The 15,824-nt window shown below is 41.0% G+C and overlaps 1 protein-coding gene across 2 annotated transcripts in view; it reads left to right on the top strand.

Annotated features, from left to right (window-relative positions):
- Nucleotides 1-15,824, top strand: part of IKBKB (inhibitor of nuclear factor kappa B kinase subunit beta) — a 97,007-nt gene that overhangs the window by 15,694 nt on the left and 65,489 nt on the right. For both annotated transcript variants that reach the window (XM_033949414.1, XM_033949415.1), the window contains exons 3-6: nt 9,705-9,799; nt 12,727-12,844; nt 14,652-14,721; nt 14,809-14,897. In XM_033949414.1, the coding sequence (XP_033805305.1) occupies nt 9,705-9,799; nt 12,727-12,844; nt 14,652-14,721; nt 14,809-14,897 (372 nt within the window). The remainder of the gene's footprint in view (nt 1-9,704; nt 9,800-12,726; nt 12,845-14,651; nt 14,722-14,808; nt 14,898-15,824) is intronic.

The raw sequence follows: 15,824 nt of genomic DNA on the forward strand, positions 1-15,824 counted from the left end.
CTCCCCTCAGCCGTCTTTTTTCCAAGCTCTTCAGCTCTTAACCTTTTTAGTCTTTCTTCATACGAGATGAGTTCCATCCCCTTTATCATTTTAGTCGTCTTCTTTGAACCTTTTCTAGTGCCACTATATCTTTCTTGAGATAAGGAGACCAGAATTGAACGCAATACTCCAGTTCATGAGCAGGCCACATATGAAAAGCATGGCAGTTGTCAGGAAAAATGTATTACATGAAATTTACAAACTATGAAATGTAATGAATGAACATTGACAATACTGAAATGTATTGCCAATGTTCATTTATTACATTTCATTGTTTGTATAAGGCAACTTCAATGTCATAGATAATAAATGTCAAATAAGATACCAATGCGTAGGAACTGTATTGTAACAGTATCATGATGATGTAGGCAAAACTTCACTGACACTATGATATACACATTTCAATAAAGCATTAAATAGTAACAGATCATTACTGTGATTATTGTGGAAAAACCCTACAACTTTATTATTGGGGTTGGTTGTTTTTTGTTTTTATAAATCTTTATTGAGTTTCTAAAGCTAACAAAAATGCAATACAGTATCTATACAAATAATATTAATCATATATGCATTTATAATCAATCAAAATCCATACAACAATAAAAAAAACCCCACCCAACCAACATTTCATAAGGGAATAGAATCATACAATGAAATACCCCCCTTTCTGCGCTCCCTCCCCCTGTGTGTGTGCAATATATCAACAGGAACAAAGGAAAAGACAACTACAATGAATCCATAAAAGAAGTCAAAGGGCCCCAGATTAACGTAAATCTTTAACATCTTTATAAATGATCTGGACATAGGTACGATGAGCGAGGTGATTAAATTTGCGGATGATACGAAGTTATTCAGAGTAGTAAAGACGCAAGGGGATTGCGAAGATCTGCAACGTGACATAATCAAGCTCGAGGAATGGGCATCGACATGGCAGATGAGGTTCAACGTGGATAAGTGTAAAGTGATGCATGTCGGTAACAAAAATCTCATGCACGAATACTGGGAGTTCTAATTGACAAGTCGATGAAGCCGTCCACACAATGTGCGGTGGCAGCAAAAAGGGCAAACAGAATGCTAGGAATGATAAAGAAGGGGATCATGAACAGATCAGAGAAGATTATCATGCCGCTGTACCGGGCCATGGTACGCCCTCACCTGAAGTACTGCATCCAGCACTGGTCGCTGTACATGAAGAAGGAAATGGTACTACTCAAAAGGGTCCAGAGAAGAGCGACTAAGATGGTTAAGGGGCTGGAGGAGCTGCCGTACAGCGAAAGATTAGAGAAACTGGGCCTCTTCTCTCTCGAACAGAGGAGATTGAGAGGGGACATGATCGAAACATTCAAGGTACTGAAGGGGATAGACTTAGTAGATAAGGACAGGTTGTTCACCCTCTCCAAGGTAGGGAGAACGAGAGGGCACTCTCTAAAGTTGAAAGGGGATAGATTCCGTACAAACGTAAAGAAGTTCTTCTTCACCCACAGAGTGGTAGAAAGCTGGTAGGGCTAGTCTCAGTTAGGGTGCTGGTCTTAGACCAGAGGGCTGCCGCGTGAGCGGACTGCTGAGCATGATGGACCACTGGTCTGACTCTGCAGTGGCAATTCTTATGTTATGTTAGTATGTCTCGGCATATCCACATTCATTTTTTCAAATCTATAAATTAAACATAAATTTGCCCACCAAAAATTAAAATTAAGGTTAATTAGTTGGTATAAATTAGTGCCACATGACAAGTGTGCACATACAAAACAATATGAAAGGAATGCACCATTCATGTGTACAGCAAACATATATGTAATCTTAACAAGGTAGCAAAAAACATCAAGGGAAAAACTTAAAACATTACTCTTGTTCCCTTAGAGCAGGGGTAAGCAATTCTAGTCCTCGAGAGCCAGAGCCAGATCAGGTTTTCAGGATATCCACCATGAATATGTATGAGATGGATTTGCATGCACATTTTTTATGGAAATCCTGAAAACCTGACCTGGCTCCAGCTCTCGACTGGAATTGCCTACCCCTGCCTTAGAGTGGCATGTATACAGATCTCATCTTGCAAGAATCTCTCAAAAATGGAAACTTTCTTTTCTTTCCCTTGAGGGTAGATTTAAATCTTTCAGAAAATGTAGTCGCTCTTTCAAATTTGACGGAGCTTTGGAATAACCTGCTGCTCTCACTAAGAAGCTTAAGTTCCTTTTTATCATTCGGGAAAACTTTAAAGACAATCTTGTTTGCCAAACATTTTGGAAACTAGTCTTCAATCTTTTCTTCCATTTAGCTTATTTATTCTTTTGTATTCTTTCTCTTATTGTTAACCAAGTTGAGCTCCAATTGGGGATGACCCGGTCTAAAAATCTAAGGTTTAGTTTAGTTTAAAACATATACAGTATGTACAACTGGAGTAACCCTGTCTATATTCAACTTGATGTATTTTATCTGTTCTATGTATTACTTCTTTCCTTTCCATGCCGGTATTTTCTGCATTATATTGCAAATGCTTTCTGTCTTTATCTGTTTAAGTCCATTATTCTAATTTGTATTTTATCTGTATCCCATGTATTAGCTCGCCTTGTTGTGGACCGCCTAGAACTTTTTCAGTATGGCGGTATATAAGAATAAAATTATTATTATTATTAAATCCCTGAGCAATATTTGGGCTAGCCAGACAACACTCCCCATCCTAAAGCTTCTCTCTTCATGCTGATACTACGCTTTTTCTCTAATAGTATTCTGTTCTTCACTTGACTATTCAGTGTCTCCCTCACCATCTGTATTCTGTAATTCGCTGACCATCCAGCCCCTTTGATGTAACATGTTTAAGATTATACTGTAACCTATTTGTAACCTGTAATCACTGACTACTCAGTGACTTCCTACCTGTTCTCATCTTGTAATTCGCTGTAAACCGCCTAGAAGTCGCAAATTATGGCGGTATAGAAAAAATAAAGTTATTATTATTATTAGTAGTAGTAGTAGTATAATTGAGCCAACCCTGTGCTGGTGAAGACTATCCATAAGAGAAAGGGGCATGAAAGCACACGTAGGTTACATTCACTTCAGTACGCAGGGCTTTGCATGTGCATTTCAAGTTTTCTAAAAATAATAGTGGACTTTGAAAAATCGCAACTGAACTGAATTCAGATCTGGAATGCATGTACAGACTTTAAAACTTAAATGCAGATTTGATATAGCAAACATGGTTAACCGGTTGATTTTGTTCCACATAGTGGAGAGAAAGTTTTGGAAAACAAAATAAAGAATCAAGATATGGCTCAGAGTCCTTGACAATAGGAAATTTAAAATTAAATTCATGTAAGCCTGATGTGCTTTGCCCAAACAATAGAAAATTCCAGTTATTGAAACAAAATGTAATTGGCCCAAGCATAAGTAAAATTCATTTTTTGTTTGTTTCTGACCTTCAGGCTCAGAAAAACACCTCTCTAGCATTACATTTACATGGAAGACAGTTGAAACACGTTAAATTACTGGTTAGTAAGAAGTCTTAGATAAAACATATATACCATAACTGAGAACTTAGTGGATTAGGCCCAGCCCCCACCCCCTCGTGTCAACTTGAGGCACTGTTGTCTGATATAGCTAGTAGTTTTCCATGAGAGTGCTGGTATGGCTATTGCAAACTTGGGGAAGATAAAGGATAAAGATAAGAAATGGCTTATAATATTATTTATTTATTTCGATTTCTATCCCGTCCTCACAGTAGCTCAGAACGGGTTACAAGCTAACATTTACAATGGAAAACATGTTGGACAGTACAAGACTATACAGCAACTTAAGTACATTTTGGACAGTTCAAAGACTATACAGCAACTTAAGTACAGGAGAGTGCAGAAAGAAGGGGGAATATAAGGGGGTCAAGGGGTGGTTTGCAGTTAGAATTTCAGTTGAAGAGGAGGGTCTTTACTGCTTTCCGGAAGGTCATCAGAGAGTTCTGTAGTCTGATTTGTTGGGGGAGTTGGTTCCAGAGATGGGGGATTTTACATCGTGAGCATATGCTAAGGAATACATCGTCTGCTATAGGAGATTTCTGTCTTTTTCTAAAGTTGGAGAAAGATTTTTGCCAGCTTGGTTCTAATGGCTTCAGGAACCCAGCACCGATGGCTAGATGCTGACCGTGTGAGTCACTGGTTGGCCGATTCTGGAACAGCGATTTTATGTTATTATTTATTTATTTAATTTGTTTTATTTAGTCTGTCCTTCGAAAAGAGCCCAGAACGGGTTACAGTAGTACATACACAGTATGGTCATGACACATATGGACAAGACGTATTTGGAAAGCTAGTAGTACAATGACCGAGATATAGTAGATAGAAAACATATGAACAGCTGAGGTATGTTAATTAACTATTTATGCTATGTGAGAGAGAAATATCCGAGCTACACTAATCAGCCATAGTAGACATAAACAATCGAGATAATCTAATTTACTATACATGCTGTGGTGAGGAACGTAGCGCTATGGTCTAATTGATGAGTTTATCTGAGCTCAGTTAGGCTTGGTCTTTTCATGGAGCTCTCCCCAGAGAGCTTAGAATGGGTTACAATATAACACACATAATAATTAAAACTAATGAAATATAGACAATTAGTGTACAATACATAGGAATTATGAAGACGGGATATAGGGGACGAAAGGGGATGAAATTCTTCTTCACCCAGAGAGTGGTAGAAAACTGGAACGCTCTTCCGGAGTCTGTTATAGGGGAAAACACCCTCCAGGGTTTCAAGTCAAAGTTGGACAAGTTCATACTAAACTGGCGAGACTGGACTCATTTGGAGCACTGGTCTTGACCTTGGGGCCACCGCGTGAGCGGACTGCTGGGCAGGATGGACCATTGGTCTGACCCAGCAGCGGCGATTCTTATGTTCTTATGAATGCTCTGGTAGACAGTTTAACAGTGCTGATGAGTGGAGGATGGTGGAGTCTAGGTGCTATACTGTACTGACACTTGGCTAAAGGAATCGGGAAAAGAAGTAGGTTTTTATTGCTTTGAGGGATTTGACAGAGTTCGATGTGTTTTGGAGGGTAGGAATCAGAGGGAACCGTATGTGCTGGGAGGTGAGAGACTGATAAACACTGACGGACAGAGGGTCCTTGGGGTGATTGGGGTGCAGCCAGGCCTGGCGACAATATATATAATAGATAATAGATAAGTGTCGTACCGCTCTAGGGTAATCAAGAATATGACTTTTATTCTCACCCCCACTGAGTAAACTGCCAGGTTACAGAGGAATTGATTTACCATCCTCCAGTGTACTGTGAGAGAACAAAATTAATCCCGTCTCACCCAAAAACTGTTTAAAGTAGGACCCGGTAATCGCTCAAATCTTCCTTTATTTAATAATGGATTCTTTACTTATCCGTAGTAAAATACATATTTTATTTCAGCAAATTTATATGGCATGGTCATGGTACACAGCTTTTCTATAAAACCTTGTTCCGAGTTGTTTACTGGAGTAATGGGAGGATCAGGTGATTGTATTTATGTTATTTATCATTATTTTCTGGCGACTGTATTTGCATGCAGGAGATAAGCCTGGCTCTGAGCATTGTTCCTGCTCTAGTTTACTCAGTATTATAATCTTGTTTACTCCCAGGTTTAATACTGAAATTCCAGCAGGTGTAATTTTTTAGTGCTGGATCACATAATTAACAATAAGACTAAAACAGACCATATTCATTTTAAACTATTTAGAAACTGGGAGCTAGATACATTAAACAGAATTGGTAAGACCGCAAGGGTCTGCTCTGATCCGATTCTAAAAGAGCTATTGATGCACTAAAAATTTTACATGCAAGACCATGCCACGGAATGGCTGCTTGAGTGGAGAGCTCGGTAGGGGCTGTGTTGTTCCTCGAGAGTAACAGCATTCCTAAACCACGATTTCTTGGGAAAACCAAGTTCTGACATCTGTTAATAATGGAGATTCGAAAGAGATTGGAAAAATTTTGATTCTCTGCCTTGAACGGAGAAAAATCGAGATGTGACAGCAGCAGGCAATTGTCCAAGAAAAAGCAGATGGCATCGGCGCACTCCGAGTCGGAGGATGATGACCCCACCTTTGAATCTGTAGATGATATGGAGATTACATCGAAAACTTTGAAATCGTGGTTTCATGATTTAAAGGCGGAGATGGTGGGAGTCCGCAAAGAAGTGAAAGCTGGCGGATATTGGAGGACGTGTGGCAGCCACAGAGGAGCACGTATCCGAGCTAACTCAGGAACTGGCAGATGTGCGCTTTGAGTCTGATCAGTGGAATCAAGTGGAAGATCTAGAAAATAGATTTCGCTGTTATAATCTGCGTTTTAAGGGAATCCCAAAAAGTTTATATACCACAGGACTGTAAAGTTCTATGTTTACAATAATTAAAAATGCTACAGATTGAATAAAACTTACAAAGCTAAAAGTTCATAAGTAAAACCTTAAAGATCAATCGTATAAAATTTTGAAATCAGCTACCTAAGTGCTTCAGGAACGAATGTTTTTAGGTGTCTCCTAAATTCCTCATAAGTATTAGTAAGCAAAAGCAGTTTTTCCAAATCTTTACCCCATAATGCTGCTTGATACGAAAAAAGATGTTGATGATATTTTTGTAGTTTGCATCCTCTAACCAGTGGGGAGACAAAGTTCAAATGTGAGCTTCTCTTATGTCTATTGGTTGAAAAGGAAAAAAGGTCAGTTATATGTTTAGGAGCTAACCCAAATAAAACCTTAAAACAGAAAGAGCCAAACTTAAATTTCACACGCACCTCCATCGGCAGATTGTATAGTAATGCAATGTAATGTAATTTATTTCTTATATACCGCTAAACTTCGTTAGGATTCATAGTGGTAGTGCGCAATATTTGCTTGGATCTTCTTAAGGAGGCCGATGGTCTGCACCTAGCCAAATTGATATCGTAAGGGCACACTGAAGCCTGGGTCCTCCGAGAAGCTCAGGCCCTAAAGATATCATAGTTTGTTTTGTGAACTTTTATTCTTAAAGAAAAAGTGCTTCAGCTGGCGTGCCATAAGCAGGAATTTCGCTGGAAGAATGTAGCAGTGGGGATCTATCAGGACTTGGCATGGGCGACATTATAGAAAAGACGCGGCTTTAAGGAGGTTACCTAAGTGTTGCGTTCCGAAGGACATCGGTACAGATGGCTTTTCCCTTTTGGGGTCTGGATTACGGTTAATGGAAAATCTAAAAAAGTCCATGAAGTCGCAGATGTGTGGGCGGCTATGCAAGGCATGGATTACAAAAATGTTCCTGATCTCACTGGCACTGAGCCTCGACCTGTGGTGAAGAGCGCATCTGGTCTTTGGAAAATGGAGGCCTGTTCCGGCAAAAACCAGCGGAAAGATCCTGATTGATTGTGTTTGTACATGACTATGGTATTCTATGGACATGGGTAGTCTATGGTCTGTTTGTAGGGACTGTGGTTTTGCTTAATCTAAACACAGAATTTTGATTGCGACATCTATGATCGGAGGGATTTCCCTCCTGTAGTTGTGTGAATGTATTTATATATGTGAACTGATTGGTTGATGTTTTGTTTATAGGGAGAATGTGTGCTTGAGTGGGGTGCATGGGGGTGAGATGGAAGGCTGAGTATTATAGGGATTCCAGCTGCCTTCTAGGGGGGGACCTAACTTCTTCACTCTGACCGGGTGGTCGGCCAGTCGTCAATTTCTGTTAAGGGAGGGTTGGGAGGGGCTTGGGTGATGGAGGGGCTGTGGGGAATGTGTTGGATGGAGGGGTTGGGGGAGGGGTGGATTGCTCTCTGCTAATTGGATCATGGAATGTTAATGGCTTAAATAATCTGGGGAAAAGGAGTATTGTCTTCTGGGAACTCCATAGATTGTGATGGCATATTTGTCTCCTCCAGGAAATGCACTTAAGACCACGGGATGAGAGGTTAATATGCTCTCTTCTGTTTGAGCAGGTTTGGGTACACCAGGCAGCACGCCCTCAGAAGGCGGGAGGGGTAGTTTTATTCTGGTGCGTAAAGGGGTGGGATTTATAGTTGACCAAGTATATAAAGATGCTGAGGGTCACTGTTTAGCTCTTCAAGGACATATTCAGGGAAAAGATCTCACTGTTGTCAATATCTATGGTCCTAATTCTGCCCAAACGGCTTTTTATTCTCAGTTACAAGAAGAGTTTGTGCAATTCACTAAGGGAGCTGTTTTTTGGGGAGGGGATTTTAATGTATGTCCTGATCCGGTATTAGATCATTCCAGAGGGGGCAGAACTCCTTAGTAAAGCCCTGTTGAAGCTGATGCAGATTTTGGAGGCTTGTAGACTGTTGGGGTTGCTTCATGGTACCCAGAGAAATTATTTTCATTTTTCCCATGCCATGCAAACATATACTGGAATAGATGGGGTTTGGGCTTATAGAAATTTGTGAGGTTGTATCCACTAGGCTGAGATAGAGATGATCTCTGATCACGCTTCACTGTGGATTGAATGCAGAGGGTTTCGAGATGTGAAAGGGAGGACAAGTCTTTATTTGCAATCATCTACTATATTATGAATCTCCTGCAGGTAAGTACAGTGTATGGTTTGTGACCGTGGACACTGCAAGTCTTCAGCAGACAGTCTTGCTTAATGGCTATGGACACTTCAGATTCTTTTGGGGAGAGTTACCAGTACAGTGTTCCCCCTGGTTGTTCGCAGTCCCGATCATTCGCGGTATTTTCCGACCGCAAACCGCTGACAAGGAGAGGGCAGCGGGAGAGGAAGGAGAGAGCATCTGGAGCGCCGCGAGTGCAGGAAATCACTCGTGGTACGCTCCGACCGCCTCTTCCTGCACTAAGTCGAGCCTTATCCAATCAGGAGCTGCTTTGACACGCAGCTCCTGATTGGATAAGGCCTGACTTAGTGCAGGAAGAGGCGGTTTGAGCATACCATGAGTGGTTTCCTGCACTCGCGGCGCTCCGGCTGCTCTCTTGCTGCCCTCTCCTGCTGCCCTCTTGAGGCCCCCCCATGAAAAACCGTATTGCGGTTTTTCGAGATTCGTGGGGCCGCAAATATCGGGGGAGTACTGTACATCTTCTTGTTACATAAAGATAGTAAACAGAAATCCTGCTGCTGTTGTGTAACTTTGATGAGGTTTTAACTTTACTTCACTTTATTCTTTTATTCCTCCATTACCAAAAGTTCTAGGCGGTTCACATTAAGAAGCCGCTGGACAATCAGCAGAATATATACAGTCAATCAATCCAATCAGTTGGTTCTAAACAAGAATTATCTTAACTACATCAGTTAAGTAATGAATTTACCTAAAAGGGCAGTTTTAACTAGTTTCCGAAAAGAACAATAAGACGTGGCCTGGTAAATATATTTACCCAACCAAGATTGCAGTTTACCTGCTTGAAATGCTAAAGTTTTATCTGCAACCATTTATCTTGGGATAGGTGAATGGATAAGATCTTCTAATTTTTCTTAACGGGTTATAAAGTTCAAAATGAGGTAAAAGGTAAGTTGGAGACAATCCTGATATCAGTTTAAAGCAGATACAGGAAAACTTAAACAGAACTCTTGCCTCCAACGGCAACCAGTGCTATGGTTCTGAAAATTATCTTAAATTTTGCACTGTTTAAGTATGGGTTAGATTTACCAGCCTCACATCTGGTCATAATATCTAGTTTTCATTCTATTTTCAGGAAACTGGAGAGCAAATTGCTATTAAACAGTGTCGTCAGGAGTTGAGCCCTCGAAATCGTGAAAGATGGTGTTTAGAGATTCAGATTATGAAGAGGTGAGGCGGCATTCTTGAAAAGTTATCAAAGCCATCCTTGCACATCTTGCTATGTGGGGCCTAGTTTTATTAATAAAGGAGTCAATTTTTGAAGCAGTTTAAGCAGTCAGGAGAGGATCCTGGCCGCTTAACTTGCTTGTATGGGGCTATCTGCTAATATTTAGGGGTAGTTAACTAGGAAGCACCACTGAATCACCACAAGCTGCTAAACTGAAAGCTAGCTATTTTGGGGGCAGTTTGGAGCTAGTCCGTGCTTAACCACATAACTGCTTAAGTGGCCTAACCAGACTAAGGCTGTACTGAATATTTGTATTTGATTTGGTCCCAAAATAGTTTCCTTGCTCCTTCTCACCCCCACTCATCGCGAGCAAGGTATCTCAAGTTTGCTTTGAATAAGCATCCACATTTGGGTTGAGCTAGTTCTGACCTGGACCCCTGAGAAAAGCTTGAGTGAGCCAAAACATGGACCATTGGGTCAGCTGCTTGTTGCAAGTGGATATGTGGATGTACAGTAAAACCTTGGTTTGCGAGCATAATTTGTTCTAGAAGCATGCTTGTAATCCAAAGCACTCGTATATCAAAGCAATTTTCCTCATAGGAAATAATGGAAACTCAGACGATTCATTCCACAACCTCAAAACTTTAATACAAAATACTATATGTACTTGTATTGCAAGACCTCGCTCATGTAGAAGAGTCACTACACTCCTGCAGCGTCAGAGAGAGAAGAACCATCGGCTCAGTTGTGATGTGTGTATACTGTATGTACTTGTATTGCAAGACTTTGCTTGTATATCAAGTAAAAATTTAATAAAATGTTTGGCTTGTCTTGCAAAACACTGGCAAACCAAGTTACTTGCAATCCAAGGTTTTACTGTATTTGATTTGAATAAAGATCACTTGCTTTTAAGCAAGATCCTCTCAAGAATATTGTATTACACAGTTTTTGCCTTTTGTTTGGACGTACAGTACCTCTATTTCTGTGGAAACCTTGGGCGTTTCTTTTTGTTTGTTACTGCAGTAATAGTACCATTATTATTATTAAGTATATTTCATGTAAATCCTGATTTCCTGGAACTTTCTGTAGCTACTTTGTCATCCTCAGCCTACAGTATTGGATAAAACTCTGTATTGATATCAAGTGGGGGAGGCGGTGAAATGCTCTGGGGCTAGTGTTATTTTCGTTTTATGATGATGTACATTGCTAAGGGCAGTGTAAGCTGATAATGAGATTTAATAAATGTAGTAGGTAGATCTACAAACAGATAAATTTCAGGGTAAAAGGTGAGATTTCAGGGATGTGCCCTATAATGCTTCTGAAGTGCTAGGTTATGTGATCTGAAAGGCAATGGTGGTGTAAATATCACACGCCCTTTACTGCATTGCTGTAGAGACTATGATGTTGACCTATTCCAACCTTATTAAATCAGTCCAAGAATTTTTTTTTTTTTTAATGCTCAGTCTTATTTCTCCTTCTCTCATTACTCCAATTTGTTCCTCACCTTTCTCTGCTTCCTAATGAACTTGGTAGGTCCCTAATGAACTTGGCAGAGATCACTTATCTCTGCCTGTCCTGTTAATACAGGTCAAAATTCTACACCTAGCCTTCAGAGTGCTGTGGACTGATACCCCCAGAGTGCTCCGGACTGGTGCCCCCAGAATATTTGTCTAATGTCGCTATATCTTATGTCTCTTCATGGAAATTACAGTCCTTAAATGACCATCAATTAGTCCTTCCTTCACAAACACATTGGGAGTTTTCCAGAGCCTTGTTTATCCTGGCCCCTTTCTTTTTTTCTAGGGCTTCTCTGAAATGTCCTATATTGAAGCTGATCTTAAAACTCACCTTTTCTCTGTGGCATTTAATCCTCCTTAAGGATGTAGGGGAGACGGATGCTGTTTTCTTTCCTTTGTTTGAATGTATGAGTGTCTTTCCTTTTTCCAACTGGAGTTCTTTTCTTATGCTGATATGGTTTTATTGTGTATATCACTTAATCTTGGCTTGTCCAAATTTGGCGATTTATCAAATATTGTAAATAAACATAAACAATATGGCCGGAAGAGATTAGTCTTGGACAAGCCGTTCTACAAAGCCTTTTGAATTAATAATCAGCACCCTCTATCAGCATTTGTTCTGGGTTGCCTTAAAGAACCAAGGTCTAATTTCTATCTAGCAACCCTTAGCTATTAATTTCTCGCTTTTGTGTATGATTCATCTTGCTTGACCATGGAGAAAGTTCTTTACTATTAATGATCAATCCCGGGACGCTGACGTCTAAAGTTATTGTAAAGCGTGAAGGAACTCGTGAGATGGAGACATGACTGTGCAACATATGCCCAGAAAATTCCTCTCAGATTATTCTGAGCTCTGAAAGTGCTGTTTGTCTCACTGCTGTCCAGTAATACCCTCTTGTGCAAGACAAATGCACGCAGTCAAATGTGCACAGACATTTGAGCGCAGCGACAATTGCATGAATGACTATTGCATTGGGGGGGGGCGTTTCACCCCGGGCGCCGTCTTGGTGAGGGCGCAGGCACCCGTCCTCCTTTCCGTCCTCCCACTCCTTCCTCGCCCCCCACCTTCACTGCCATGCATGCACACCGCTTCCCTTCCCCCGTACCTCTGTAACGTTCCTGGCGCGAGCAACAATCCCCAAGCTGCTGTCACGCCAGCATTGGCTCTTCCTCTGATGTCACTTCCTGGACCCGCATCTAGGAACCGACATCAGAGGAAGAGCCGACGCTGGCACGACAGCAGCTTGGGGTTTTTTGCTCGCACCAGGAACGTTATGGAGGCACGAGGGAAGGGAAGCAGAGCGCATGGCAGGAGGGGGTGGGAAGGAGTGTGTGGAGGTGGGTGGGCAGGGGAGGGGCACCTCTCGCCCTCACTATGCCACCGTTCAGTGTATCTTGTCTTCTGTTCTCAGACTGAATCATCCTAATGTAGTGGCTGCCAGGGACGTTCCCAGTGGGATGCAGAAGCTTGCCCCCAATGATCTACCGCTCCTGGCCATGGAATATTGTGAAGGGGGAGACCTTCGCAAGGTGAGAATCAACTCAAGTATGTGGGCACTTTTAATACACGTACTATGTGACTAGGGATCAAATTGAAAACTAACCAATGTAAATATATGCTGTCTGGTATGTGTCTCTTTTTAACTTGGGTAGAATCTTGTGCATATTTCAGCCAAATTGAGCAATGGCGGTTTTCAGAGGTAGTGCATGCCCAAATTTGCACCCACAATTTTGGGCACCAGATAATAGTGACTATTTGAGTGGCTAGCAATAATTGGGTGCTAACTAATTATTGCAGTTAATTGGCTCCAATTAGGATTTGCGCACACATCTACCTAAACGCTAACCTATAAAGATGCGCGTACAAATCTTTTAAGTGTGCAACTAAAAAGGGTTCATGGGAGGGGCAGGGGCGGGTCGGAGTGTTCACTGAAGATAAGAATAGCCTTATTGGGTCAGACCAATGGTCCATTTAGCCCGTGTTCACGGTGGCCAATCTAGGTCACTAGTACCTGGCAAAAACCCAAATAGTAGCAAATAGCTGCGTGTTTTATTATAGAATTCGGGGGATCTGTGCCTAATTTTCACACTAAGATTTATACCAGGTTTCATTTGGCGTAAATCCTCACGTCAAAAAGTTGAGGGTGGATTCCAGACTTTTGCCCAACTGGGAGTGCCGTTTATAGAATAGTGCTCAGTACTTGGGGGGTGGTGTCATTTACTAATGCTGTTTACCCAGGTTATAAAATTGCTCCCTATATTCATAGGAGAAGGTTGTGTGAGTCTTTTATGCCAGGATTCGGGCACATTTATTACTAGTATTTCATCACATATTCATGTGACAGGACAGGAGAATGATAACATAGTAGATGACAGCAGATAAAGACCCAAATGGTCCATCCAGTCTGCCCAACCTGATTCAATTTAAATTTTTAAATTTTTTTCTTAGCTATTTCTGGGCAAAAATCCAAAGCTCTACCCGGTACTGTGCTTGGGTTCCAACTGCCGAAATCTGTTAAAACCTACTCCAGCCCATCTACACCCTCCCCGACACTGAAGCCCTCCCCAGCCCATCCTCCACCAAACGGCCATATACAGACATAAACCGTGCAAGTCCGCCCAGTACTGGCCTTAGTTCAATTTTTAATATTATTTTCTGATTCTCGATCCTTTGTGTTCATCCCACGCTTCTTTGAACTCAGTCACAGTTTTACTCTCCACCACCTCTCTCGGGAGCACATTCCAGGCATACACCACCCTCTTCGTAAAGTAGAACGTCCTAACATTGCTCTTGAATCTACCACCCCTCAACCTCAAATTATGTCCTCTGGTTTTACCATTTTTTCTTTCTCTGGAATAGATTTTGTTCTACGTTAATACCCTTCAAGTATTTGAATGTCTGAATCATATCTCCCCTGTCCCTCCTTTCCTCTAGGGTATACATATTCAGGGCTTCCAGTCTCTCCTCATACGTCTTCTGGCGCAAGCCTCCTATCATTTTCGTCGCCCTCCTCTGGACCGCTTGTATATTTATCAGCAGGAAACCACAACATCTATGTTTTGATAATTAGCTAATTTTTGTAACCATTTGCAAAACTAGATACGAGTTGCTGAGGATTTGAAGTTCTGTACTCCAAAAGATATGATAAAATAATCAGTGAGAAGGCAGACCTGTCTTGTAGCATAAACAGATAAAACCTCTTCCGTAGATCACTTTAAAGTGCATTCCAAAATATTTGATCTCTGAAATACTAGAGCAGGCATGCAGCTTGACCTTTTATGTTCTTACGTGGTGAGAAATGGAAAATTTGACTTTTTGTGCCTTGGATTATTCCAGTATCTTAATCAGTTTGAAAACTGCTGTGGCTTGCGGGAAAGTGCAATTCTCACCCTGCTGTCTGATATTGGTAAGTGAGGCATCAGAATTGAGTCCTTTTTGGTGGCTTAGGGTGGCCTTTGCCCCTTAGGTGATATTTTGGTTTTCTGTGTTTCAGCATCAGCTCTCAGGTACCTTCATGAAAATCGAATCATTCACCGGGATTTGAAACCAGAGAATATAGTTTTGCAGCAAGGAGAACAAAGGGTAAGTGAATAAATTGCTGCTGGTTGACATGGTAGAGATCAGACTAATATTTAACAGGTTTTCCTGCTCGCTCTGCTAAGGGCACTGCATCTTTTTTTAGGTTCAGGACTAGAGTCCCTGCTATGTTGTCAGGAATTGCAGGTTGATATCCAAAGGTGGTTATTTTAGAAACCCTATTGGCGATTTGGATAAGCATAAACCAGCACTTTAGAAAAAAAAAGAGGGGGAGAGGAAGGTGATATACCACCTTTCTGTGGTTTCAGTCAAAGCGGTTTGCATATTTTATATACGTGTATCATATATACTTGAATATAAACCGAGGTTAGAAGTTTGAGTATGTGAGTATCATTTGTCATCCCTACCAGAACACCTGGCCTCAGTCACATATGCAGAAAACAGAAAAATAAAAACTTTAAAAAATACAAACCCTCAGACTAAAAGTACTATTGTACAGACTCTGCACACAGTATACCACAAGAGAATTAGAAAGAAATGCATTTCTTCCTGAACAGTCCAAAATATAAAAAGAACAGATGTAAATTTTCAAAATTGACATATTTTAATCACTAACGAAAATAAACTAAACTAAACCTTAAGTTTGTATACCGCATCATCTCCACAGAAGTGGAGCTCGACACGGTTTATAGGAATTAATATAGAAAGGAACTCCAATGGAAAGAAGAAGGGCTTAGTAAAAAAAGAAAGAAAGAGGGGACTTAGTATAATGGAGAGGAAGGGAGTAGTTACATTTTAGAGAAAAGCCAAGTTTTCAAATGTTTTCGGAAGCATTGGAGGGAGGTCGAACTCCGAAGAGGGGCAGTAAAGCTGTTCCACAGCTCGGTGATCCTGAAGAGGAGGGATGTCCCAAGTTTTCCTGTATGGGATATGCCTTTTAAAGAGGGGAAGGATAGTTTGAATTTTTGAGTG

This window comes from Geotrypetes seraphini, chromosome 6 (assembly GCF_902459505.1).
Source record: "Geotrypetes seraphini chromosome 6, aGeoSer1.1, whole genome shotgun sequence".
Taxonomy (NCBI): domain Eukaryota; kingdom Metazoa; phylum Chordata; class Amphibia; order Gymnophiona; family Dermophiidae; genus Geotrypetes; species Geotrypetes seraphini.